The sequence below is a fragment of the Myodes glareolus genome, chromosome 12, assembly GCF_982192425.1.
Source record: "Myodes glareolus chromosome 12, mMyoGla1.1, whole genome shotgun sequence".
Taxonomy (NCBI): domain Eukaryota; kingdom Metazoa; phylum Chordata; class Mammalia; order Rodentia; family Cricetidae; genus Myodes; species Myodes glareolus.
In genome coordinates this window covers 35,959,175-35,985,908 of record NC_142037.1, presented here as the reverse complement: position 1 = coordinate 35,985,908, position 26,734 = coordinate 35,959,175, and the positions used below count along the sequence as shown (strand labels likewise).

Sequence of the window (26,734 nt, the reverse complement as noted above, 5' to 3'; positions counted from 1 at the left end):
ATCTACCAGCCCTGGCTATCCTGAAGCTTTTTGTAGACCCAGCTGGCCTAGAAATCAGAGACCATCTGTTTCTGCCTTCTGAGTGCTGGGTGCCTTAGCTACCACACCCTCCTTTTATGTATGTATGTATGTATTTATTTATTTATTTATTTTGAGTCAGGGTCTCACTATGTAGCCTTGACTTGCCATGTAGACCAGACTGGTTTTGAACTCAGAGATCCGCCTGCCTTTGCCTCTTGAGTGTTGGGATCAAAGACATATGACACCAAACCCAATTTACATGTCCAATTCTTTGTTTTTGAGGTCTCACTAGGTTTCCAAGACTGGCCTGGAATTTACTGTGCAGCCCAGGCTATCCTAAAGCTCACTAAGGGCTAAAATTATGCTTACATTATTATGTCTGGCATTTATTTATTTGTTTGCTTATTTATTTGGTACTGGGGATTGAACCAAGGGCCCTTTTTTTTTTAAGATTTTTTAAAAATTGTGTATAGTGTTCTGCCAGCGGGTATCCCTGCAGCCCGGAAGAGGGAACCAGATCTCATTCCAGGTGGTTGTGAGCCACCACCTGGTTGCTGGGAATTGAACTCAGGACCTCTGAAGAGTAGCCAGTGCTCTTAACTCCTGAGCCATCTCTCCAGTCCCAGCCCTTGGTTGTTTTTTTTGTTGTTGTTGTTGTTGTTGTTTTGTTTGGTTGTTGTTGTTGTTGTGTGTGTGTGTGTGTGTGTGTGTGTGTGTGTGTGGTTTTATGTGTTTTAAACTTTTTCCCATCTTCAATCTCTCCCTCCCTCGGCTTTAAGAGTTGGATTCGCTTGGGACTCAATCGGACTGCATACTTCACAGAACGTCTTTTACAATAACTACTTTTTAAAAAGAACTAAACAACAGGTGAAATTAGTATTAACCATAAATTAGCCCAATATAACCAATATCCTAACTGATATCATTTAAACCCACCCCCCCCACCCCCGTACGTCTTCACTTCAGGAGTGCCCCTGACAATTTAAAAGCTTCTCAGCCAAGTGTGGCCAGGGCTGTTGTATTAGGCACGGCTGTGGGGACGCAGGAGAAATTAGAAGTCTGGGTGTCACTCCAAGGGACGTCGAAAGGCCAAGTCACTGGCAGTCATCAGCTCCCCAGGGCGCCCCCCAGGGCTCCTTTACGACCCAGCCAGCCCCGTGCTTGGAGCGCCCCCAGGCCTCCGGCAGGGGCGGGGTTCCAGGGCCGGGTCCCGCCTCCCGCCCGCTGGGCCACCTCCTCCGCCACCGCCGCACCGCCACCCGGAGCCGGGCCGCGAGCCGGGCCGGGCCGCCATCATGCTGAGCCGGCTCGGGGCACTGCTGCAGGAGGCCGTGGGGGCGGTGAGCCCGGGCCCGGGGCGGGCCGGAGGGGAGGGCGCGGGCCGGGGGCCGGGTGGGTGCGGGCCCCTTGGGCAGGGCCCCTCCCCGGGCCCGACGCTGCTTCCGGGGCCTCTGTCTCCGGGTCGCGTCCCTAGTCCCCGCCGCCCAGGATCGCCTAGCTCCGGGATTCTCTCCAGGCTGACCGCCCAGCTCCCTCGATCTTGCTCCCCCACTTCTGATCCTGAGCCACGCACGCTCCCCTGGTTCTGAGTCCGGATCCCTTGATCCTGCCTCCGCACTGCTTCCTGTTAGGCTCCCTGCGCCCCACTCCCCTGATCCTGCGCGCCGCAGTGCTTCTGGTTACGTTTCCTGCGCCCGAGAGCTTCTGCTAGCCTTCTAACTCTTCTCTACCCATATGCTCCCTTGTCACCAGAGCATTCCTCCGGGATCTGCCCCTCGCCTCCTCCTCAGCCCCTGGCAGCCTTCCTTCCTCATTCCTGTCTCTCCTCCATTCTTCTTCACCTGGGACTGAAAACAGCCTTCCCCTTCCCCTCTTCGGTGCTGGAGTTCTTGCACCGAGTTCCCTTTCTCAGCCAGGGCACGAGAGTTGCGGCCCTGAGTGACTAAGTCGGCAGGAAGGTGATAGAGAGCCTAGCAGGGGTGGGTGGTCTCGGGATCCGGGAAACAGTCTTCTGCAGGTCACCGGTCTGCTGAACGGGTACTGACCTTGAGTTAGGGAGGGCCAGCCTGCCAGAGGGGTTTGCAGGGAAGAGTGTTTTTGTTTTTGTTTTACAACCGTCAGCTTGGGTTTGGGCCTTTTTCTTGGAGTGCAGGTCCTTGGCAGCCTGCTGTGTGCAGGTCACTTTATTCAGCTGCTTTGCAAGAAGCTATTTGGAAAGTTATTATTATTTCTCATTGTATAAGAACACCCACTAATTGATATGTTTAGTCTATCAAATTGTCTCTGGAGAAACAGTTTTGAGTTTGACTCCCCTTCTTTCCTCGCGCCCTCTTCCCAGTCGGAGCATTTATTACTATTTTTGTAATTACTGTATTTGTTTGAGACAGGGTTTCTCTGTGTAGCCCTGGCTGTCCTGGAACTGCTCTGTAGACCGGACTGGCCTCGAACTCACAGAGATCCGCCTGCCTCTGCTTCCCAAGTGCTCAGATTAAAGGCGAGCATCACCACCACCCACCTATTACTATTATTATTAAAAACTGCCTCAGCCTTAGAAAAACTAGTAGAGGAGAAGGAGACACTTCTGTAATCTTCCTTTTCCCAGCACCCCTTCCTGCTCTGCCCTGAGACCAGAGACTAAGGTACCCCAAGAGGGAGAGTTTCCAAAATGACCCTTTCTTCTCCCTCATGTTCCAAATAAAAACAACGTTATTAAGGGATCTACGTTAGAAAGGAATCTACTAAGCTATTTCTTGCTACTGGACTCAGATCCATCACAAAGAAGGTTTGAAGGGTGGGCAGGCCTAAGCTTCCTTGGCCCTCACACTGTGAGTGCAGATGGCTCAGGCACCAGGATCTTAAGATGCAGAGTGGAGGGACATACTTTTAGGCAGGTGACCTGCACCGTGAAACACCCAGACCATGTCCTGGAAGTGTGGTTTATGACACGCAAGAGTCCCTCTTTTTAGCTCCACCCATTGTTTGTCTTCCTTCAGATGGGACCAAGTCATTATGACCCATTCAGAATGCTTCTTTCTGCTCCTTCTTGACAAAATAGAATAGAAATCCCCGTGGCTCTTTCTAAAAATACTGCTATCTTTTAGAGGAAATTGCCCTGTAGTTTCTTTGGTCTGGTATCTGGCAGTAGAGTCAGGTAGCGAGTTCAGTCCTGTTCTGTCCACCAGGTTTTGATGGCTGTCCTGCCTTCCTATGTGAATAGCCACAAGGACTGTGGAACTCATAGATGAAATCTGAGGCTAGAGGAGACCCTATCACAGAAACTCTGAGGTCATTGTGGTGTTAGCCAAGGCTCCAAGGACTATTCAGTACAAGAAAGCATGGCAGGAGGGTCTTCAGGAGCTTCCTAAGACTTGGTATAAAGCCCTTCTGGGGTTGCCGGGTAAAAACCACAGCCCTGGCCCCTGGCAAGCGCTCAGTCTATTGGACCCTGAATCACAGTGTACTATGGCGGTGAGCCAGGTCACTCCTTGTGGACGTGGTATCTTATTATGATGTTTCTTTAGTATATGTGTGTTTGGGGGTTATGTCACAAGCACGCATGTGGAGGTCAAAGATCCTGGGATTCAGACTCAGCATCAAGGTCTTTACCATGAGCCATCTTACTGTCTGGGGTAGGCTATCTTGAAGGACTGGGTCATGCCTTGCTGGAAGAGTCACTGACCCTGCGTCTCATTTATTCTAGTATTTTTTCCTGGAAATCGCTTTGTAGTCCAGGCTGGCCTTGAAGTCACTGAGATCCTGCCTGCCTCCTGAGTGCCATCACACCCAGCAACTACTTTGAAAGAAGAGTCTGCTGCCTGCATGGCGGGTGGGGCTTACTTCGAAGTCTCAGTCTGATTTTGTCATGTGTGTTGGCTTGCCCTCATCTCCTGTTTGCCCTGGCCAGCTAAACATCTTCCATCTTCCTGCCTTTTTTTGTCTCCTCTTTTGCCTGACACGGCCAGATAGATCTTTCCACAACATTCCTCTGAAGGTGGCACTGACCTTACTGACTTGAACAGGCTTCTTGACTTGGCCTTAGACCCACATGCTCCGTATGCCCTTTGCCCTAATACACTCTGCCTGTTTTTTTTTGTTTTTTTGTTTTTTTGTTTTTCTGCTGGGAACATCTTCCTTGCCCTGCTAAAATTTGATCCAGTTGGAATTTTTATTCTTTGTCCAGATCTTGAAAGGAACCTGTTAGTGGCCCCTCTTAAGATTTATTATTTTTTTTCCTGGTGGTGGTGGTGGCAGCAACGGCGGTACACACCTTTTATCCCAGCACTCAGGAGGCAGAGGCAGGCCTCTGAGTCTTAGGGCAGCCTGGTCTACAGAGCAAGTGCCCATACAGCCAACGCTACACAGAGAAATACTGTCCTGAAACTGTCCCCAGAAACAGATCTATTAATTTTACTTTATATGTATACATGTGTATCTATATCACATGTGTGTGGGGTTCCTGTGGAACCCAGAAGAGGGTGTTGGATCCCCTGGTGCTGGGGTTGGAGCTATGAAGCATCTAACATGGGTTAGATGGGTTAGATTAATTTTTAAATTTATTTATTTATTTATTTATTATGTATACAGTATTCTGTCTGTATGTCTGCAGGCCAGAAGAGGGCACCAGACATCATTACAGATGGTTGTGAGCCACCATGTGGTTGCGGGAATTGAACTCAGGACCTTTGGAAGAGCAGGCAATGCTCTTAACCACTGAGCCATCTCTCCAGCCCACTCGTTCTCTTGAAAAGCCGCAAATGCTCTTTGCTGAGCCATCGCTCTAGCCCTTAGAGGTGATGCCTTTTCAGAAGTCCCTTTCCACTCCTGCTGCTCCCTCACAGATTAGTGTTTGGCAATTTCATATTCTTTTCTCGGTGGCGGCACGTTGACTGGGGGCTCAGTTATCATTAGATGGCTTATGGCCTGTAGCGTGGCATCTGCACTGAGCAGGCTCTCACAAGATGTGTACCAGATGCGTGGTTCTAGAGGATGCCCTGCTCTGGAGATGCCTGATCCTTCCCTGACCTCACTGTGGAGTCGCAGGACCTAGACAAGTGTAAAGGAATGATGGACCCAGGAAATTGTGACCTGAGCAGAGAGGAAATAAACACCCGTGGTAGGGGCTGGCAATACATTTCTGTCTTGTTAACAATTTTTTCCTTTTTTTGAAAAAATAATTTTTTCAGAATCTCTTTTTTATATTTTTGGGTTTTTTGTTTGTTTGCTTGTATTGGTCGAAATAGGGTTTTCCAGTAGCTATTGGAGCTTGTCCTGGAACTCGCTTTGTAGATCAAGCTGGCCTTGAACTCACAGAGATCCACCAGTTTCTGTCTCCTGAGTGCTGGAATTAAAGGCTTTTTTCCCCCAATTTCATATAAATACTGTATTTAGATCATTTCTACCCCTTACCCTCCCCCCATCAACCTTTCCTATGTCCCCACTCCCTCTCACATTTATGACTTTTTCTTTAGTTATTATTGTTACACACACACACACACACACACACACACACATACAGCAGCCATTAACTGTTGCTCTTCATGTAGGGATGGAGCCTTTTGAACTTTCCCCATCCGTGTTGGCATGCCAGCTAATGTTGTCATTGTTTGAGTCTTGATTAGGTGACCATATTGTTGAGATTTCATGGGTGCAACTTCTCTGTCATGTAGAAGACACTATCTTGCATCAGACAGGATGTCTGGTCCTCTGGTTCTTGCAATCTTTCCACTCCCTCTTCTTCGGTGTTCCCTGAGCCTTAGGTGTAGGTTATGTTGTGGTTTTGTCGATTAGGACTGGGAATCCCACTGTCCCTTGTTCTCTGTCTCTGTGAACATTTACTTTACAAGGAAAGAGGATGTGTTCTCAGGGCTGTTGGTCACTCTCAGTTCAAGGCCAGTTCAACTAGAGTGCCTGGATAGAGAGGATGCTTTTGGGAAGGGGGAGTCAGGGCTTGCAGAGAGCAGCGTCCGGAGCCTCCAGGGTGATGGGAGGAGGTAAGCAGGAGTTAGGGGTGCAGACTGTGGCCTGGGATAAAAGATGGAAGCACTCTATGAGTAAGGCATTTCCTTTATCGAAGTGTTAACCATGTCACTGAATAGAGCCTGCCATGACCTTGAACATGGCTTTCCTAGACTCCAGCAGAGTCCGGAAGCTTTTCCCCTGTGTATCATTCTTATCGCCTTCTCGGGTGCCTCTGTATTGTTGGCAATCTCTCTGTTGTGCTTGTGTAGCTTTTAGGTTGAGCAGAAATACTGTGTCTATTCCTCCTGCAGCATGCTTACTACCTGGGGACAGAGCCCGTGGGATGGGGACATGTGGGGGAGAGAGTCCCCTGGGGAGACTACGATGTTGTGTCCTGGAGAGATGAATCGCTCTTCCCTTTGGAAAACTGGTCACCTAGAAGTCACCCCACTGGGCTCTGAACAGGCACTTGGGCTTCTGTTCCCTCGAGTGCTGGTGCCAGCGGGATCATAGTTGGCACTCCCACGGAGACCGTGTCTCCTCTCTCTCTGCAGCGGGAGCCCAGCATTGACCTGCTGCAGGCCTTCGTGGAGCACTGGAAGGGCATCACCCACTACTATATCGAGAGCACAGGTAAGCCTGCCGCTCCCGGGCCTGGGACCCAAGGAGGGAGCTGGGGCGAGAGGGCAGAGATTGGCCACAGGTGTCTTGGGAAGGTGACATCAGGTGCTGGACCACAGGACATCTCTGGGCTGAGCCAGGGAGACAGACAGATGGGAGCAAGACCAGCCATTGCCCGTCACTCTGACTTTTGGGAGCTGAGTTGTCTGAGTAACGAGTAGGGTCAAGAAGGTTGGGGACCTAACTGATCCAACTGCATGAATAAAGGTGACTCCACTTGGCTGTAGTTTACCTGGGTACAGTCCCCAGGCTTTCAGTCCCAAGTGCTTGTCACTAGGACTGTTGACTGAAGGACCTGTGACAGGGCTTGGGTATAGCTTAGCTGATAGAATGGTTGCCTGGCATTTGCAGACACCTGCGTTCAGTCCTCAGCGCATAAGCCAGGTGATGGATGGTGCATGCCTGTAGTCAAGTGTTTAGGAGATGGGAGCAAGAGGATCAGAAGTTCAAGGTCACCCTGGGATACCTGAGACCTTGTCTTAGAGGTTCTGTCGGGGAGAGGAGAAAGATGTCCAATAAATTATTTTTGCCTTGGCCACCCTCAGAAGTACAGTAGGAAAGTTAAGGCGTGGAACATGCCTGGGTCCCTTTTCTCCTAGCTGACATCTCAAAGGACCAAAGCTTTCATGCATTAACCCACTATAATGATTTAGTGAGGCTCAGAATCTGATTGGCTGCTTTGTAGTCAATAAGCCTGGTTGCCAAGTAACAAAGTCCTGTATCCCTAGCTTTCCATCTCCCGGAGTTCAGACTATGTCTGGGCCTAAGACCTTTCTAGAGGCTCTCTTTCCAGCCTGAGCCAGCCCCATGAAATTAAAATGGCCTTTGAGCAGTTTGTGGGGACTTAGAAAATTCTGTTAGAGCAGGGTCCTTCGGTCTTGGCACAGTGGCTGCTGAGACTGGACTGTGTGGAAGGGGAATGACTGCTGTCTGTTGAGCCCGTCCCCACGAGGTCCTGCTCTCACCTCTCAACTGTGACAGCCATGAATGTCTCTAGACACTGACAGATGTTTCGGGGTCAGAAAAGAATCTCTTCCCAGTTGGGAGCTACTCTTTTAGACTAAATCATATGCTATATGTCTCCCTCTGTATTGGGGATTGGTTGAACCCAGCACAGTCCTCCCCACCCCCGGACCCCACTGAGCTATATCCCTCAGCCTTTTTTACTTTTTAGTTTGAAACGAGAGCTCCCTAAGTTGTCTAGGCTGGCCTTGAACTCACTCTGTAGCCCAGACAAGGCTTGAATTTTCAATACTCGTGCCTCACCAGCCTCGTGAGAAGATGGGATTAGCTAACCCATGTCACCAAACCCAGCCTCAAGCTATTCTAAGAATCTTCCAAGTTCCCTGGGTCTTTCTGTACATCTGGGCCTTTAATTTCCAGAGCTGTCTCTAGATCAGAGTTACAGGGACGGGGTGAGGCAAGCTCCTTGCTTATGCCTTAAAGGAAAGCTAGGGGGTGCTCCAGGGCCAGTTGGAAACCTCTCTCTACAGAAGTACTACAAATTCCTGCCAGGTTGTCTGTGTTTGCCTCTGACTGCCCTGCATGGAAAAGGGACAAGAGCAGGCCTTAGGAGATGCTAGCAAGGAAGCCGCTAAAATACAGCCTGGGCAGTCTCAGGACAGACTCCATAGCGGCTCACTTAAGCCTGGAATGGATAGACTGCTCTCAAAACATCTCCTGTTGGCCTATGTCCTCCTTTGGGCCCGCGAGGGATCCCTGTTCTCACTTTGGTAGGGAGTGTTGCTACACACTGGGGCAAGCACACACTCAGCCAGCAGGCTGTATCCTGGGCTTTGTCCCCTACCACTTTTGTCTTTTTAAATGTACAAGTGTCAGCTGTAAACTTCCATTTTCCTGGTGGCCCTCAGCCCACCTCAGGCGTGACTTCCTTCTGGGCTTGACATGCGAGGGTCCTGGTGCTCTTCATGTTACCTTGTGTCTTGAACCTCGATTAGATGAAAACACCCCAGCCAAGAAGACAGACATTCCCTGGCGACTGAAGCAGATGCTGGACATCCTGGTGTATGAAGAGAGGCAGCAGGTGTCCTCTGGTGAGGCCGGACCCTGTCTGGAATACTTGCTACAACACAAGATCCTGGAGACCCTGTGCACTCTGGGCAAAGCGGAGGTGGGCATGCTCCCGGGGCATCTGGAAATTTCTACCCCAGGCAAACCCTTATTCCATGATTTTCTATCTGTGCTTCTCTACCTTATGGGACAATTACTGTGACTGTGTTACTTGGAGTAGCGTGCCCCGTCACTCAGCAGAGAGGAACCTGCTACTTTCTGGACTCTATTCTAGGTGCTGGGTGCTGGGAATTGAGGGATAGGATTAGTCACATACAATGAGCCCTGGTTTTTCCAGAAGTTGGTCCTGGGATCCTGTTACTCCTCCTCTCAGATCCAAAATCTGTGACTGTTCAAGTCCTTTATATAAAATGGGATCTGTGGGCCAGCAAGATGGTTCAGTGGGTAAAGGCAGTTGCTGCCAAGCCTAACGACTTGAATTCAGTTATTGGGATCCATATGGTAGGAGACAGCTGCGAGTTGTCCTTTGACCTCTATGTGTGCAGTGTGGCACATGTGTATGAGTGCACACACACATAAGTAAGTAAATGAAATAAAATTTTAAATAGGGTTCAGAAAGAAAGAGAGAGAGATAGAAATGATGGATAGGTTGGTAGAAAATAGATTCCCAGAACCAATCTCATATGAATACCTAGGGGTGGTGTACACACGCTTCTGTACCTTTAAATCATCGCTAGAGTACTTATAATTAATAAATGTAAGTACTACGAAACTCCTGATGCTACAGTAGTTAGGTAATAAAAAGAAGGTCTGTACATGTTTTGAATATTTTTAATGTGAGGTTGAGTGAACCCATAGATACAAAACCAGTAGCTATGGATGCCGGACCAGCTGTACTGTGTTGAGGAACGGCCCAGTCGTGAAAGGCATGAATTCCGGAAAGGGGGTTGGTGGGTCAAGGGAAGAGCTGCTTTATATACTGTGTAAAAGAGGCCTCCCTGAGAAGATCTCTGAGCCGTCACTCAGAGACACGGAGGAGTGTTTCAGGTCGGTGGCAGAAGCCTGGCCTCTGACGGGATGCTCGGTCTCAGTACCCCCCAGGCATGCGACAGCAGGTGTTCCAGTTCTTCAGCAAGGTCCTGACCCAGGTGCAGCACCCGCTGCTGCACTATCTGAGTGTGCACAGGCCTGTGCAGGTAAGGACCAAGCAGACATAGGGTGTCTGGGCCTAGGGCCTCCTTTCCCCAGCACCCAACTCTTCCGGGTTTCTGCACTGTTCCTCTTTCAGAAACTTCTCCGACTTGGTGGGGCGGTCCCTGGATCCCTCACGGAAAAGGAGGAAGTTCAGTTCACCACTGTCCTCTGCTCCAAGATCCAGCAGGATCCAGAGCTGCTGGCGTATATTCTCGAGGTGAGTGTTTTTGCGGGGACCAGGGGATGGTGCATAGGTGAGCCCTCTTGACCCTGCTGAGGAGGCAGAAGAGGGTGGTACCCATAAGCACTCAAGGATGAGGCTCTATTTTTTTTTAAACCCACTCTGCATTTTTTGTTGGATTTTGAATTTTTTTTTAGTAGAGGGGAAGGAGTCTCATATAGCCCAGGCTGGCTTCAGATTCACTGTGTAGTCAAGGATGACCTTGAACTTCTGAGCCCCCCCATCCCCGCCTCTATCTCACTACATTGTTATAGGCATGTGCCACTATGTCTAGTTTATGGGGTGGTGAGGATAGAACCTAGGGCTTCGCATGTTCTAAGCAAGTACCGTACCAACTGAGCTGTATCCCCAACTCTTTTAACTTTTTTTACGTGTGCATGCCCATGCGCATGTGTTTAGGTCAGAGTGAAACTCTGTAGGTCAGTTCTACTTTTGCAGGGGCTCTGGGGTTTGTACTCGGGTCTCTAAGCCTCTTGTAGCAAATGCCTTTACTTGGTGAAGCATTGCCTTTTTTTTTTTTTTTTTTTTTTTTTGAGACAGGCTCTTTCTCTATATATCCCAGGGTTGGCCCAATTTTACAATCCTCCTGCCTCAGCCTCCCAAGTTCTGGAATTATAGAATGTACTACAGTGCCTGGAAAGACACACAACAGACTGTGTAGCCCAGGCTGGCCTTGACCCTGGGATCTTCCTCCCTCTGCTCCACCACAGCTCCTTACCCTGCACTCCCGGGGAAGCACTCTGTGGTGTCTCTGACCTTGACCTCACCCTCCCCTTCTTTGCAGGGTAAAAAGATGATAAGCAGCAAGAAGCCGCCCAGAGAACCTACAGCTCCGTCCACAGACATAGCTGGCTACAGGGACAACGACTGTCCCCACAGTGCCGCTCCCGGCAGGGGTCCTGGACTGGATAGTGAGCACTGTGGTGTCCCAGCCTTGAGCAGCCACCTGCCTGCACAGACTGAGGGGCCAGAAAACGGGCCGGGGGAGAGCAATCTCATCACCTCCCTGCTCGGACTGTGCAAAAGCAAGGTCTGGCCGCAGAGATGGCAGGGGTAGGGAGGGGTGAAGAGAACTCTTGTCTCAGACATCATCTCCCCATCCCCTAGAAGAGTCGGGTGGCCCTGAAGGCCCGGGAGAATGTATTGCTGCTGGTTAGCGTGGCCTCGCCAGCAGCTGCCACCTACCTGACCCAAAGCACCTCCTGCTGTGCGGTGATAGCTGAGCACCTCTGCCAACTGTACCGGTCCATGCCTGCCTTCCTTGACCCGGCAGACATTGCCGCGTTAGAGGGCATCAGCTGGAGGTGGGTCCCTGACCTGGGGAGACTGGGAAATACCTTCAGGAGCTGGTAGTACACAGGATAGGCAGCCTTGGGCTGGAGAGATGGCTCAGCCGTTAAAGGCTAGGCTCACAATCAAAAATATAACAATAGACAGCCTTGCTTGCTACCTTCTGGGCGGGAGAGCTAGTCCCCAGGGCCCTTCCCAACCTCCCAGAAGCCTCACTTCTGCTATCTGAGCATCACAGACGTTCTAGATAGAGGGGAGACCAGCTCCCGGATGTCTTTCCAGGAAGGCCTGGAAACAGTGTTCATCCTCCAAGCTCCTGCTTCCCTTTCTCTTAGGTTACCCAGTGCCCCATCTGATGAGGCCTCTTTCCCCGGCAAGGAGGCTCTGGCTGCCTTCCTGGGCTGGTTTGATTACTGCGACCACCTTATCACAGAGGCGCACCCGGTGAGCAGGGGCAGGTGTGACCAGGGCTCTGTCCTAGCTTCCCTGGGTATCTCATCTCAGGGATGGAATGGAGCTGATACCTGGTGACTTGGGGCCAGATGCCAGCTTGGCCCTGGTGAGCAAGGCCCCTCTGACATATCTGGGGCTGTGTGAGGACACCATGATTTTTTAGGAATGAATGTGAGGGGGTGTGAATATGGAAGACGTGTTTTTTTTTGGATCCTAGGTGGTTGCAGATGCCTTGGCAAAGGCTGTGGCCGAGAAGCTCTTTGTAGAGACCCTGCAGCCCCAGCTCCTGCACGTGTAAGTGTCTGTCCAGACCCTTGTCCATGGCTCTGTGTCTCTTCCCATAACAAAGGCCAGGGACTACCTGTTATTACTTGCCGGGTCTCACATGCACTGGGCGCTAAGCCCCATGGGGTGGAGCACAGCCTCCCGCCCCTAACTCTAGGACCTCATGAGAGATGGGGAGGTAGCTCGAGATATGTCAGGCAACAATGGAAGGAGAACAGGAGAAGTTTTGCCCCGCTACCCCCATTCACCCCCTGGCCCTCTGCTCTGCCCCTCGCCCCACAGGTCCGAGCAGACCATCCTGACCTCCACCGCCCTGTTGACAGCCTTGCTGCGACAGCTGCGCTCCCCTACGCTGCTGCAGGAGGCCATGACCTTCCTCCTGGGCACTGAGCAGCAGCCCGCAGCCACAGAGGACAGCCCCCATACTCTGGGCACACACCTCATCATGCACTGTGACCATCTCTCTGACGAGGTAAGGCGGAAGGGCCTTCATCTCAGCTTGCTCCACAACCATCACCGGGCTTCCAGGGGGATTCCTCCTGCTTTTCTCAGCTGGCCCAGGTAGCTCAGCCTCAGGCCCCAAATCAAACCAGTCACAACACATGATTGACAGCCGTGCTGTCTCAGTGATGGTTTTCTGTATATTTCCCAAACTGCTTTTCTATTCATTCAGCTTTTTGGAAACTTGAGCACTCCGAAGTAGTTCCATTTTCTTTATTTCTTTTTTTCTAATATGGAAATGGAGACACAGAGAAGCTCATGGGTCTGCCTGAGACGGCACATCAAATGAGGAATGGAATACTTCCTCTGGCCCCTGACCAACAAAGGAGGTGACTCCCTACCTTAGAGGATTTTATCTGGCATTGGTTCTCGGACATTGAGAAGCCAGGAGGAGCTGGCAGGTGACACATGCCTAAAGGTGCATCCCGGCACTTGCAAGGCAGAGGGACAGGGATCTCTGAGGCCAGCCTGGTCTACAGAGCGAGTTCCAGGATAGCCAGGGCTATACAGAGAAACTCAGCAGAGAGAGAGAGGCGCCAGCAGGGTGACGGGAGGGTCCCCTGCTGCCCTCTCCCACTCTAGATCAGCATTGCCACTTTGCGGCTATTTGAAGAGCTGCTCCAGAAGCCTCACGAGCGAGTCATCCGGAGTCTGGTCCTGCAAAACCTCGAGGGTCGCCTGTATGTGGCCCGGGGCTCACCGGAGCCCGAGAGCTATGAGGACACCCTGTAAGTGGAACAGAGAGGGAGGCAGGGTGCCACCCAGGACTCAACACACACAGCCGTGCACGCCCCTCATCCATCTGTTCGTTGGTACATGCCGGTCTCCCTGTCCGCAGAGATCTGGAGGAAGACCCCTACTTCACCGATGGCTTCCTTGATTCTGGCCTTCAGCCCTCCACAAAGCCTCCCCCAGCTCCTGCCACCAATTCAGATGGCAAAACAGCAGTGACGGAAATCGTCAACAGGTGGGGAGGTTAGGCCATTGGAGTCACCTGAATTTTATCCTGTCCTTGGGGTCCCGTGAACAGCAGAGAGTGGGGGAGCTGGGGGAGGCGCCTCCACACCTAGGCCCCTGTCTCTTAGCTTCCTTTGCCTGGTCCCTGAGGAAGCCAAGACATCAGCCTTCCTGGAGGAGAACGGGTACGACACGTACGTGCACGATGCCTATGGCCTGGTAAGTGAAGGGCCCACGGCCCCCTCTCCTCTCCTAGGCCCTTCTGGGCTGACTCCTTCAACTCTTCCTCCCCTCTGCTTCAGTTCCAGGAGTGCAGCTCCCGTGTAGCCCCCTGGGGCTGGCCCCTGGGCCCAGCGCCACTGGACGCTCATGAACCTGAAAGGCCTTTCTTTGAGGGCCACTTCCTCCAAGTGCTCTTTGATCGCATGACCCGGATTTTGGATCAGGTAGCCCAAAGACTGTGCCTAGAAGCGCTCCAAGCTGAGCCTTGTGTCTTTCAGGAGAGGTGGGGTTGGTGACCAGGGTGGACCCCTCTTTGGGTCCTCGGCTCCACAGGCCCCTTTACCTTCCCCAGGTGGGAAGCTCTGTCTCGCCTGTTCCCCACACGCCCTAACATGCTCTGGCCCTCAGCCCCAGGGAATCCATGACATACACACATCACGTGAGCCTCCCACCCCCGCACACATTCACACCAGCCAGGCGCCTTGCTTGGGGAGTGCAAAAATGCTCGCTACCTTATGCCAACACTCAGTGTTGTCCATCTTGTTCCCTACAGCCATACAGCCTGAACCTACAAGTGACCTCAGTCCTGTCCCGGCTTGCCCTGTTCCCCCACCCCCATATCCATGAGTATCTCCTGGATCCCTACATCAGCCTGGCCCCTGGCTGCAGGAGTCTGTTCTCTGTGCTTGTCAGGGTAAGGATGAGGGTGTGACGGGAGGAACGGAGCAGGGCTAGGGGTGGGAATGGAGAAGTAGGCACCCGTACCCGTGCCAGGAAGAGCCCAGGCTTCCCAATCCCGTCTCTCACCTCCTGTGGGATGGTAGAGCCAGGGGCAGCTGTGGGACATGGTCCGTTCTCATCTTTGTCCTTTCTGGACTCTAGGTGATCGGGGACTTAATGCAGAGAATTCAGAGGGTACCCCAGTTTCCGGGCAAACTGCTCCTGGTGCGTAAGCAACTGATGGGCCAGATTCCCGGAGAACAGTAAGTGAACAAGGGAAGTGTGTGTCCAGGGTTAGGACGGGAGCATTGAGGAGACTCCTGGGTCAAGCCTTGTGGACGTGGGCTGTCATGCCATTGGCACACCTGCTGACTCCCTGCTATGCCATCTCCCCCCCACTGTCTCTCCTCAGCCTGGACCATCAGACTCTACTCCAGGGCGTGGTAGTACTTGAGGAATTCTGCAAGGAGCTGGCTGCCATTGCATTTGTCAAGTTTCCCCCACATGGTCCTTACCTGAACTTCTCTCCTCCCCCGGAAGGGCAAGTCTGAGCCAGGAGCGTGATGGGCGGGGGAAGACTCCTGTCTGTACTTCTGCCCATGGGCGGCTTCCTGCCTGGCCATGCTGCCGCTCTGTCCTCCAGACTGGGGGCTTCAGCTGCAGGAGACCTCACCTGTTGACCACGTGAGCTGAGGTTTCAGGGTGGTGTCGCACGGCAAAGAGCTGGCTTCTAAGGCGGTGGTGTTCTTAGGGCCTTCTTGGGGCAGCTGGAGGATGGCCAGCGAGCATCGAGACCCTGCCCTGCATGTGTTGTGCGACTATCCTGCTATACTGTGACCAGGGCCACAACATGAGACAACTCTAGGGGCAAGGGAAATGAACCGTTGCCTTTGAGGCTTGCTAGACATCCAGTCTGGAGAAACAGGGGCCAAGAGCCCTGTCTGTCACATTAGGTATCATGGAAGCTGCTGAAGACTCGGTAGGTTTCTTCATGGCTTCCGTGGTGTGAACAGCAGTGAAGAAGACAAGGGGACTGAGGGGAAGCCCCCTCTTCCAGCTCTGCCCTCCTGGAGACTGTTGCAAAATACCCAACTGCCTCATGGCAGATGCCCAAAGCGTGCTCCGCGCCCAGGCGGGGGCAGCTGCTAACAAGAGCCTTGGCACAGCTGCAGCCAGGGCAGGCGAGGGCCTGGGAGCTAGGTGCCAGGCTCCAGCTCCAGCTGGTTCCTCTCTGGCGCCTTCTGAACCCGTCTTAGCAAGTCCGCAACACCTGGGCAGAGAGGTTATTGACCAGGGGTGGTGGGCCTTGTCCTCCGAATCCTGCCCAGGACCCAGGGATCCCAGCGAAATGCATTCCTGGGGGAGCACAGGCACTCAAGGTACAGATAGGATAGGGCACCCCAACTGCAGACCCCTGAGGCCTAGTGAGAAGAGACCGAGACACAAGCAGATAGCTCTGCTATTGTTCTTCGTGTGTCCTCCATGGCTGGAGCTGCCACCCCACCCGGCCTGAATCTGTCTCAACCTGCAAGAACACACGGGCGGCGCCAGGCATTACCTCACAACAGGCCTGCAGTTGTTGGCTTCACTCCTGGGCAAGGAGGAGCAAGCCAGAGCCCCTTTTGCTTCCTTTTCCTGCCCATGCCGCCTCTCGAAGCCGGGCACAGGTTGCCAGGAGGTGACATGAAAGAGGAGGAAACTCAATGACCTCTACCTCTCCCGAATTCCTCCCAGCGGGGGAGGACTTGTCTGCTGCTCGGAAGAACATCATGTGCTCCTGTGTGTTCAAGCTGTGTGTGTATGTCAGGGTACATGGGTGCTGGTGTGGGAGTAGATCTTGGTGGAGTGGGTCTGTGCTCTGAGATTCTTACCGTTCAAGGGTCTGGGCAGTAATGCACTTTGGCATTTGCATGGTGTCTTCACAACAGCGCAGCAATAAACAGTGTGATTGTGTGGACACGATGACCTTTCCTCAGTCTGCTTGTCTTTTCTGCCCCTTTCACCCCAACCAAGACAAACTCAATTCCTTTTCCAGCCCTGGAGGTGGGAGGTAGTGAGTTCTGACATTGCAAATTTGATACTCCTCAGACACCAGCCCGGAACTGACTCTTGGCTGAGTAACATTGTTTCAATTCGCTTCACCTCCAACTGAGCCTTCCGGCAAGAGTCGTCAGGCGGTGGGAGTGCATGGACGCAAGTCTCATCTTGTGTGTTGCTGTGTGCTGTTTGACCACGTCAGTCAGGATTGGGATTGATTAAAACTTGGTTTGGAGAGAGGATTTGAAGGTATAGGTCAGAGACAAGATTGCTTAATTAGCTGGGAAGTGGTGGTGCATGCCTTTAATCCCAGTACTCGGGAGGCAGAGACAGGCGGATCTCTGAGGCCAACCTGGTCTACAGAGCGTTCCAGGACAGCCAGGGCTCCACAGAGAAACTCTGTCTCAACAACACAGAGTGCTTATTTATCATGCCTAAAACCCGTGGGTTCACAATCCTTAACACGGCTTTTTATGTTAGTTTGGTGGGTTGGAGTTTTTGAGAAAGGGCCATGGTCCCAGACAGGCTTTGAACAGGATGGTAATTCTCTGTCTCATCCTCCTGAGTGCTGAAGTTACAAATGTGTACCATGATGTCCAACTCCCAGCTTCGTCTTAAGGGGAAAAGTGGTATGGAAATGGGTTTTCTGAGTCATCGGGAGTACTAGAGGTCAGGCAATCAGACTGGAGAAGCAGGCTGCAGCAGGGCTCCAGTGGTACGTGGGAGAATCACCAGGAGAGGTGGGAACTGGTTAAGAACACACACACTGCTCTTGCAGAGGTCCTGGGTTTGGTTCCCAGCACCAGCGTTAGTTAGGCAGCCTTTAGCTGCCTTTGACTCCAGCTCCAGGGGATCTGATGGCTCAGGCCTCAGAGGGCACTATACTGACGTGCACATACGCATAGAGACATACACACATAATTAAAACAAAATCTTAAAACAGTCTTTCAAGAATAAATCTAGGCCAGCGGTTTTCAACTGGTGGGTCAAGATCCCTTTGGAGGCCCAGCAACCCTTCCACAGGGGTCACCTCAGACCACTGGAAAGCAGGTATTTACCTTATAATTCCCAACAGTAGTGGAATTACACTTACGAAGTAGCAATGAAGTAACTCTATGGTTGGGGGTCAGCACAACATGAGGAACTGGATTGCAGCATTAGAAAGGTTGGGAACCAGTTCTAGGTTTCTTTTTGCGATATTGGTGCCAGGCTGGGGAGATGGTTCAGTGGGTGAGAGAAACCGTTCACAAAGACATGAGTTTGAGTTCTCAGCATTCCTGTAAAAAAAAAAAAGTGAGGTCCGTCTATATACACATTAGAGCCCTAGCACTGTGGGAAAAGACAGGATCGCTGGGGCTTGCTGGGTGCCAGCCTAGCTCCAGTTTCAATGAGAGACCTGTCTCAAGGGAATAAAGTGGAAATTGACAGAGTAGGACTCCCCAGCATCCTCCTCTGGCTTCTGCACATGAGCACGCATGTGTGCACACACACAAATACAAATAAAAAGGCCAGCGCTCAGCTGCCTTCAGCAGCTTAGTCAGTATAGTGGGTGGACAGCATTGTCTGAGAGCTCTCTGGGTGACGGTGATGTGTACCCAGGATTGAAAATTACCAGGCTAATTAGCCCTTCTCTGTGCAGGAACTGGAGGAGGGGCACTGAGCTGAATAAAAGGGTTTTGGCGCTAGTTGGGACCATTAGGTAACCTGCTTACCTAGCACGTGTGAGACCCTGGACTCAACTTGCAGCACCACAAAAATGAAAAAAATAGAAACAACTTTTATCATTTTTCTTGTTCTACTCTTTTGAAACAGAGTCTTTCTTTGTAGTCCTGGCTGTCCTGGAAGTTGCTATATATATGTAGATATATATATAAACCAGGCTGGCCTCGAACTCATAGAGATCCTCTTGCCTCTGCCTCCTGAATATTAGGATTAAAGGCGTGCCCTACCAGCAGGGTGGTGGTGGTGCACCCAGTAGATGCAGAGGCAAGTGGGTCTCCAATGATTAGCAACACATGATGGCATTTCCTTTGCCCCACTGCTTTTGGCTTTTATTCAGTATTTTTATTTTTAATTGTGTGTCTATAGAGGGGTATGTGCACATGGAGTTACAGTGTCCACAAAGGTCAGAGAGGGGGTTGGATCACCTGGAGCTGGAGTTATAGGTGGTTATGAGCCACTTAGTGTGAAAGCTGGGAACTGAACTCAGGTCCTCTGCAAGAACAGTACGTGCTTTTCAGGGCTGAGCCATCTCTCCAGCCTCTAAGTTTTCATCAAATATAGTAGTAAAATAGCAATAATAATATACTATGACACTTGGCATGCTGAAGCACATCTGTATTCCTAGGACTCAAGAATCAGAGGTGGGCATATCACAACAAATTTGAGGATAGCCTGGTCTATATGAGTGGATTCCTTTTCAAGAAAACAAAATCCTGCTAAGGACTGGGAATGCAAACCAGTTGGTAAAGTGCTTAAGTTCTGCAGACATAGGATGATCAAAATTCAGTGGCAACCCCAGCTACATTATAAGAGTTCATGGTCAGTCTGGGCTACATGAACTGTGGAAAGGGCCTGAACAAAACTACAAAGTCACCGGGCAGCTGGGCGGTGGTGGTGCACACCTTTAATCCCAGCCCTCAGGAGGCAGAGGCAGGAGGATCTCTCTGAGTTCAAGGCCAGCCAGGTCTACACAGTGAGTTCCAGGACAGCCAAAGATACACAGGGAAACCCTGTCTCGAAAAACCAAAACCAACCAAACCAAACCAACAAAAAATAGAGTCCTGAAGCTCAAAGAGAAGGAAGCTTGGGCTGAGAGGCCAAGGTGTCATTCTCAGTTCTTTCTTGTCCCCACACGCAATTTCACCAGACCAAACTGTTCCAACACTTGGACAGGTCTGAGCTGTGTTTTTATTAGGGGCGTGGTCACTTCAAAGTGACCCACACCTACCCCAGCAGGACAGAAAGGCTAAAGAGAGCCTGGGTGGGTTGAGGCTTCAGTCAACAGCACTGCCTAACCTAGGAGCCCTACACCCCTGCATAACAACAGTGTGCATATCAGGAGGAAAGACCTGGATGACTGGGGGTGGGACAGTGGCCCCACATCTTCTCCCTCCACACATTTAGGCAAGGAGGCAAGTTAAACAACACCTTTTTACTCAGCAGTGAGGGCTCTGCCCTGAAGGACGAGTCCGCCATGTCCCAGCCCCTTCTACATTCCTAAGGGCTTGGATGGATCAACATGCGACTTTTACCAAAGTGGACAAAGAAATAAGATGATGCCGTTTGGGGTTCAAAAAGCTCCTCACCATCTTGAGAGAAGCATTCTGTACCCTAAGAACAATGGTAACCCTCAAGGCACTCTCCCCTTGGGCTCCATGTGGGGTCCCTGCACACAGTGCAGTGAGATCTCTATCTCTGATTGCCAGCCTCTTTCCAGCCCACAGAGGGAGGGTGGTTGCTCAGCTGTCACTGCCGGTGCCTCTCTATCTGCTCAGGGGGATGACGGAAGATTCCTGGAGTCTGTGTAGAAGCTGTTTTTGTAAGTCTTCCTCTAAAACTTTCCACCAAAAGTAGTTCTCACCCCGAATCTTTGGGGGCTCATCTTGGATTCCTGGGTTCCGAAAAGCCACTGCCACTAGCACATTCAGGCAGATTCCATCCGCGTGGTCTCTGCCCAGGTGCTGCAATCCAAGCAACCCCTTGGTCTCCACGGCCAGATTGTGGAGAGTCAGGCACTCCTGTAGCAGCCGCAGGATGGCCACCTTGACGCCACCCCTTTGCTCCATAGGGGTGAAGCCACAGGCAGTGATGGGCAAGTGAGGTGTCCCCACTGAGCCCACCAACACCCACACTGACTGGACTGTTGTAAAGGTGGCCACCAGCCGCTGGCAGACCACACTGCAGGGAAGCTCTTGAGGCAGAGTGTGAGGGTGCATGGCTTGTTGGCAGAATTTGGCACCCAGCTCTACCAGGTGCAGAACATCATGGGCTCTAAGTGGAGTGGGCAGGGAAACCCGTGGGTACCAGCCAGCCTGTAGGGACTCAGCATCTGCATCCTTGGAAGTCTTGAGAACTCCACCTAGGGGAGATTTGGGGGGATGAGGAGAGAGCCAGCATGAGAAGTGTTTAGTCTGAGAAAGAAAAGGGACCACCCAAACATTCCAGGTGGAGGACCCCTTCCTCCCCAAGCTCTCAGCCTGTAATGGGTCAATGGCAATTTACAGAAGCCACAGTATGGCTGGCTTGGGAGAACAAACAGAGGAAGTGCCCGAATGTCACCAGGTGGGTTGTACCTGTGGGTCGGGCAAGGAATACAAAGCGGATCCAGGCGGCACCCCGCTCCTCCACAGACAGCAGGGTCACCGGCTCACACAGCAGCCCAGCCTCCTCCTTCACCTCCCGTTGCATCGCCTCCACGATGGTCTCCCCGACTTCCATTCTCCCGGCAGGGAGGTACCATGCTCCCCGGCACTCTCTTTTGGCCTCCTGGATCATCAGCACCTCATCCTGAGAGAAAAGCGAGAGACGATCTTCACTCCTACCCAGCCAGTCTGGGGGCTTTAGAAAGAGCAGCCCCTAGCTGGATGGATGGTGGCCCAAAGCTTCCTTCTTGGTAGACACCTTCAGGGTTGCTGGGTCCTCGGGACTCAAGAATCTGGTGTGGTTCAGTGCTGTGGCGGCCTTCTCTATGCTGTAACACAACTTTGGATTCAGAAGGATTTCTTTTTGTAGGAAAGTGCTAAGGTCTCTGGGCGTTGCTTCAAGGAGGCCCTATGTTGAAGGTTGCCACCACTCCAATACTGACTCATATCTACGCCCCCGTGTTGCTCTCTTATTCCCCATAGGACTTAAAATCAGCTTGTGTCAGGTCCTCACTTTAGGGTCTGAGCTTTGAAACTCAGCTCTTCCCCCATACTACCTATCCCTATTTAGCCAGATGTTTTCACATCGACTTGTACAGAGGGGTTCATAGATAGATAGACAGACAGACAGACAGACAGACAGATGATAGATAGATCATAGATGATAAATAGATAGATGATACATAGATAGATAGATAGATAGATAGATAGATAGATAGATAGATAGATAGATAGATACTCCCAGAGATAGATAGATACTCCCAGAGGGTCAGAGACCTACGTGTAAGCTCCCCATTACTAACGGTGGGGCCGGGAGGGTCTAGGAAACCCCTTCAGTAAGCCAGACATGGTGCCAGACTCCTGGTAAGGAAGGAGGTATACTGCAGACCTCTCCTAGAGGAGGCGAGGGGGAGGGAGGATGACACAATCCGCCCCGGGGCCTCGGCTTCTTCCTCTGTTTTATAGTCTATAAGGACGACCTCAGCTTAGCGGCTAGTGTGAGAGTGCTTTGCAACACTGGGAAGCGCCACGCACAGGCAGCGGCCGTTGGCTCGCCTGTTCCCACCGGGGCTGACGGCGCGCTCCCGAGACCAGCTGAAGGCCGGCGGCCGGACGCTCACCTGCTCGTTGAGGAACACGGCCAGCACCACGTAGCAGACATTCTTCCGCAGCCGCACGGGCGACAGCGGCTTGCCAGCCGGCTCCGAGTCACAGCTCTGCACCAGCAACCCCTTACCCCCAAGCACGGTGGCCAGCGCCCCCGCCAGGCCTTCCGAGGCCATCAAGTCTCCAGGGAGGTGGCAAGCCGGGACCCACCAGACCCCCGGAGGCAGGCGGCGGGGACCTGGGAGGCGGTGGGTCGCTAAGCCCAAAGCCCCCTCCCCTGCCTGGAGAGCTAAACCTAACGCGGAACCTCCAGGAGAGGCCGGGCTGCTGATAGGCTGCGCGTCACTACGGCCTGCCCAGATTGGCCAGCTCACGGCGGTTACCGAGGGGGCGGGGCTCCGAGGACCCTCCCTCTGCTCCCCCCACCCCCGTTCCCCCTCCCCGTGCCTTTCTGGGGTTTCAGCGGCTGGTCGCTCACTCCTTATTTTCCCCTGCTCTTAGCTAATTCACCCAGCACGCACTTGTCCGCGCGGGTTCCGACGATGATGTCATCCTGCCTGTAGGGTGCTGAACACCACCGCGACCAGGGTCGGTGGCGTCACTCGTCTGATGACATTACGGAAGCCTAGGCTCCGCAGTTAGTTCCCACTGTCCTGCTTTTTATTATAAACAAACTAGAGAAGTACTGGAGAGGAATAGGTCCCAAATAACTTCTGACTTTGTTAAAATGTTCTGAACTTCCAAGTGGCCGGGGTACATAACGTTGCCTTGGAGATTCTGATCTGAATGGATCGGTGGGCCCAGCCATTTGAAAAGTCAGCTGCAGGACTGGTTTCGGCAAATTATGTGATTGACAAGGTTCAGAGGAGAGATGGGACAGGGCTGGTATGGTCAAGGTGAGATAGGACTGGGGGTGAAGGAAAGGGATTGAGGGGGGGGGATGAGAAAGAGCTTGGAGACCGCAGTGCAACCTTTATCAAACTCCCCCTGCTCAAACCATTTGCCGTGTATAGTTTCACGGCTTGTGCAGCAGACGGCATCCTCAGAGGGCAGGGGTGGTGCCCTCCTACCCAGCATGCAGGGCCTAGCCATGGGGAACAGGGTGTGGGTTGTTTTGGCCAGCTCTGTCCTCTCTCCCAGCCTGACCTTTCCTCCTCTGAGCTTCTTTAACCTCGGCTCAGGACAGGAAGGCAGGGCCAGCTGGAAGGAATCCACAAAGCAGGCCAAGTCTGGGCTCCTCACCCCATCCTAGCCCTTTCCTCCTCCCTCCTGCTGGCTCTGTGTACCTCCTTTGGGGGACAGTGGCTTGGTGGTGCTGACAAAGCCCTGGAGTTTAAGCCAGACATCCAGCCACTGCTGGCTGGCTTTCTCTGTGCCTGGGTGGCCTCGATTTCCTCATCTGTAGACTAGGTCTATAACAACTGGCCTTCTCCCCGGTTGTTGAGAAGCCAAGATGGATTGGGAAGAGCTGCGGGACTATCTGAGCACGGCGGCCAGGCCACCTATTCTCCAGTTAGGATGTCAAAGCCATCGCATTTGTTGCTACACAAAAGACAGCCTATAGAGCTATGTGAAACCGGGAGATAGGAGGGTGCGGGGGATAGGAGGGTGTAGCTCAGCCGAAGAGAATTTGCCTAGCACGCGGAAGGGCCTGGGTTCAATCCTCAGCACCACAAAACAAACAAGCAGCTTCTATGCTCCTTGGACTTCACTCCCAGGATCTCAGCCCCATAGGATGCGTCATCTAGCCTTTCTCCTGATGCTGATGCTGACTGAGTGCAAACTCCCTGGAGATGAGACTGTCTGAGGTGGGACCCACCTAGTGGCCCACAGTATTTTGAGACGCTTGAACACTGCTTGCTTGAGGCCATTGAAAACCTGCCACCTCCAAATAACTGCAGTCACTGGCAGAGAGGCAAGATCAGGCCCCAGGGTGCAGATGTGCCTGTTAAAGCTCTTTCTTCCTTTTCCTTCCCTTCCCCTCTTCTCCCTCTTCTCTTCTCTCCTCCCTTCTCTTCTCCTCTCCTCTCTCCTCCCTCCCTCACCTCCACCTTCTCTTATTCTCCTCCCCTCCTCTTCTCTATTGTCCTTCCCTTCCCTTCCCTTCCCTTCCCTTCCTATCCCATCCCTTTCCTCTACTCTCCTTTCCTCTCTTCTTCTCTCCTCAACACTCTTGTTTGGATCTTTCAGTTCCTCAGTTTTCCCATCTGTGAAGTGGAGGCAGCACTGGTCATAGACTCCATTCTACCTCCCAGGGATGATTTGGGAGAGGGTGAGGTCATGTCTGGGCAGGCTGGGAGAGCTGCAGAGGCGTCCTAAGATAAACAGCAGACAGCCTAACTGCCTGGAAGAGCAAAGGCTGCCACAACCGCAGTTCCATTCCTCCATTATCGTGGGGGAAGGGGAAAACACTCGTCTGTTGTGGAGGGCCTAATTGCCTCGTCATAAGCCACACTGAAGCAATAGAACACCGAAAGCCCCTTGTAAACTCAGAAGGCATTTGAAAGAGGGTACAGTCCTTCCCAGAGTGCCTGGGGAAGGCAACAAGAAAGGCTAGCTTTCTCAAGGCCCTGGGGAAAAGAGCAGTGGTCAGAGACAGGTGAGGGAGTTCTGGATAGAAAGGGGATGGTGAGACAGGGAAGGAAACCGAGACAGAGCCGCTCTAAGTATGTCTTCTATCCTCTGAGAGGGAAAACACACCTGGAGCGGGCGGCCGTGGACAAGCATAGTCTGCCTAGTTATGGCTCTCCCAGCACCCATGGGAGCAGGCCATCTTAGGGTGCATGCATGCGCATGTGTAAATGACCTCGTGAGCGGAGGGATCTGAGGTAGGCAGAGTCAGGCCCCCTGGGACAGGGCTGGGCAGGCAGGATGAGGCAAGGGTGTCTGGGATGCTAGAGTACTTTACAAGGTGGCAAATCCTGTCTCTTTGACAAAGAAGAGATCCGGGAGAAGAGCAGCAGGAGGCGGGCCCTTGGGCTCTACTGCCAGCTCCTTGAAAGACTTTGGAGTCACAGATAAGACGCAGGCATTTCTAAACCTTGGGACACAAAGGGGGTATTAGTGGGAACACTGGGGAAATTCCTGTGAAGCCGAGGCTTCCCAGATAGGATTATAGTAATGTTATGGCCCTGGTAATGATAAAAGCACCAAGCTTGTATAAGATATTCCCACTAGGGGACACAAAGTAAAAGAAATGAAAGGTTTTGTTTGGCTTTTCAAGGCAGGGTTTCTCCCTGTAACAGCTCTGCTATCCTGGAAGTCACTTTGTAGACCAGGCTGGCCTCAAACTCACCGAGATCCATCTGCCTCTGCCTCTCAAGTGCTGGGATTAAAGGCATGTGCCGCCACCACCACCCAGCCAAAAGCTTTATGTACTATATCTGTTTTGGTTTTTGAGGGTTTTGTTTATTTTTTAGAGGCAGGGTCTCACTATTCAACCCTGGCTGGCCTTGAACTCACAGCGTTACCTCTCAAGTGCTGAGATTAAAGGGATGTGCTTTCCACACCATGCTGTGTGCTAGTTATATTTGCAACTTGATTGTAAACTTGTAATTATTTCAAGATAAAATGTAAGGAAATTTTATAAGAAAAAGGGACAAGCAGCCAATGGATGGAGACACACCCCTGAGCTCACTTCCAACTTTTTAGCTGGTGTCCCGGTGGGTCTCAGACAAGTACCAGAGCTGAAGACTGACAAGGAGCCATGGACCCCGACATAAGCAGAAGCCCCAGGACCTCTGCTGGGAGCAGTGTCAACCAAGGGCCCGGGCCTCTGTCTCAGGGTCAGATACTGCTTGGGCTAGCTCTATTCTTGGTCCAATCCTAGAATAAATGAGGGCTGGCTGGTCCAGCTGCTGTTTTTAAGGGCCAGACCAATCCGCCCTCCAGGGAGCTGCGATGGTGGGGGAAGGGTGCCTCTGCCATTTCACCCCAATACACAAAGCTCAGGGCTACACCTTTCCCAGGAATCCTGTAGTTTGGGCTTAGGGTGACATCAGGACAAGGCTAGCGAAGGTAAAGCGTTAAGTAAGAACATGTCACTCGGTGCCACTTGGAACGCGATCAGCGCTGGAGTCATGAGGATGGAGGAGCAGAAAAGCCTGTCTTTAAACTCCATGAAGCGCTAAAACTAGAACGTAAGCAAGGTGTCTTGAGTCAGCAAACTTGGTTCAAATCCCATTCTGGCACTAAAATGGCTGGGTAACCTTGGGTGACTTATTTAGCCCCAAACTGCCTGTTTCTTCTCTAAGATGGAAATAGACTGTCTGCACCTCAAAATAGCATCAGGGATTAAATGAGATGGTCTAAATGAAATAAAAAGGACACAGTAAAACACGGCTGTTCTCTAGACTCCCCCACTCCTTTGAATCAAGAAAAAAATAGTGAAAATGGAAAAAGCATAACTTTTTTTTTTTTTGATGGGATCTCATGAATCACAATGTAGCCAAGGCTGGCCTTGAACTTCTGATCCTCTTGCATCTCCGTCTCCCCTAGTATTGGATTTACGGGTGTGTTCCATCATACCCAGCTATAGCACAGCTTTAAAAGAAAGAAAGCAAGATTCCCTGAAGAAAATGCTAGAAGGAAATACAGCAAAATCTAGCATCGCTTGGGTCAGGCAAGAGAGGATTGTGGGTAACTTGTTGTTTTCTAAATTCTCCGAACAGAT

General features: G+C 51.8%; 2 protein-coding genes across 4 annotated transcripts; one reads left to right on the top strand and one right to left on the bottom strand.

Annotated features, from left to right (window-relative positions):
- Positions 1-1,231: 1,231 nt before the first annotated feature.
- On the top strand, positions 1,232-16,516 carry Fhip2b (FHF complex subunit HOOK interacting protein 2B). 3 transcript variants are annotated; one of them, XM_085698702.2, is made up of 17 exons: positions 1,232-1,361; positions 6,534-6,612; positions 8,619-8,791; positions 9,783-9,887; positions 9,980-10,102; positions 10,911-11,156; positions 11,237-11,430; positions 11,752-11,860; positions 12,087-12,163; positions 12,437-12,626; positions 13,238-13,383; positions 13,494-13,622; positions 13,741-13,831; positions 13,915-14,058; positions 14,388-14,528; positions 14,717-14,817; positions 14,967-16,516. In XM_085698702.2, exons 1-17 carry the CDS (start codon positions 1,317-1,319, stop codon positions 15,103-15,105), a joined length of 2,232 nt encoding a protein of 743 aa, XP_085554828.2. In that variant the 5' UTR covers positions 1,232-1,316; the 3' UTR covers positions 15,106-16,516. The 3 variants fall into 3 exon arrangements, with proteins under 3 accessions (XP_085554828.2, XP_085554827.2, XP_048277812.3); XM_085698701.2 differs by having other exon boundaries at positions 11,234-11,430; XM_048421855.3 differs by lacking the exons at positions 1,232-1,361; positions 6,534-6,612 and having other exon boundaries at positions 8,650-8,791; positions 9,793-9,887; positions 11,234-11,430.
- Positions 16,517-19,483: 2,967 nt separating this feature from the next.
- Nudt18 (nudix hydrolase 18) lies at positions 19,484-22,398 on the bottom strand. The gene is made up of 3 exons (XM_048422041.3): positions 22,077-22,398; positions 20,887-21,100; positions 19,484-20,672 (listed from the first exon to the last, which is right to left on the bottom strand). Exons 1-3 carry the CDS (start codon positions 22,236-22,238, stop codon positions 20,077-20,079), a joined length of 972 nt encoding a protein of 323 aa, XP_048277998.1. The 5' UTR covers positions 22,239-22,398; the 3' UTR covers positions 19,484-20,076.
- Positions 22,399-26,734: the final 4,336 nt, after the last annotated feature.

Excerpts from the sequence above, each read along its gene's own strand:
- Fhip2b (XM_085698701.2), top strand. The coding sequence starts at position 1,317 with ATGCTGAGCCGGCTCGGGGCACTGCTGCAGGAGGCCGTGGGGGCG. Across the intron at positions 6,613-8,618 it reads CTACTATATCGAGAGCACAG|ATGAAAACACCCCAGCCAAG; the intron begins GTAAGCCTGCCG and ends AACCTCGATTAG. Across the intron at positions 8,792-9,782 it reads GCACTCTGGGCAAAGCGGAG|TACCCCCCAGGCATGCGACA; the intron begins GTGGGCATGCTC and ends GCTCGGTCTCAG.
- Nudt18 (XM_048422041.3), bottom strand. The coding sequence starts at position 22,238 with ATGGCCTCGGAAGGCCTGGCGGGGGCGCTGGCCACCGTGCTTGGGGGT. Across the intron at positions 21,101-22,076 it reads CCGTGTTCCTCAACGAGCAG|GATGAGGTGCTGATGATCCA; the intron begins GTGAGCGTCCGG and ends CTTTTCTCTCAG. Across the intron at positions 20,673-20,886 it reads ATTCCTTGCCCGACCCACAG|GTGGAGTTCTCAAGACTTCC; the intron begins GTACAACCCACC and ends AATCTCCCCTAG.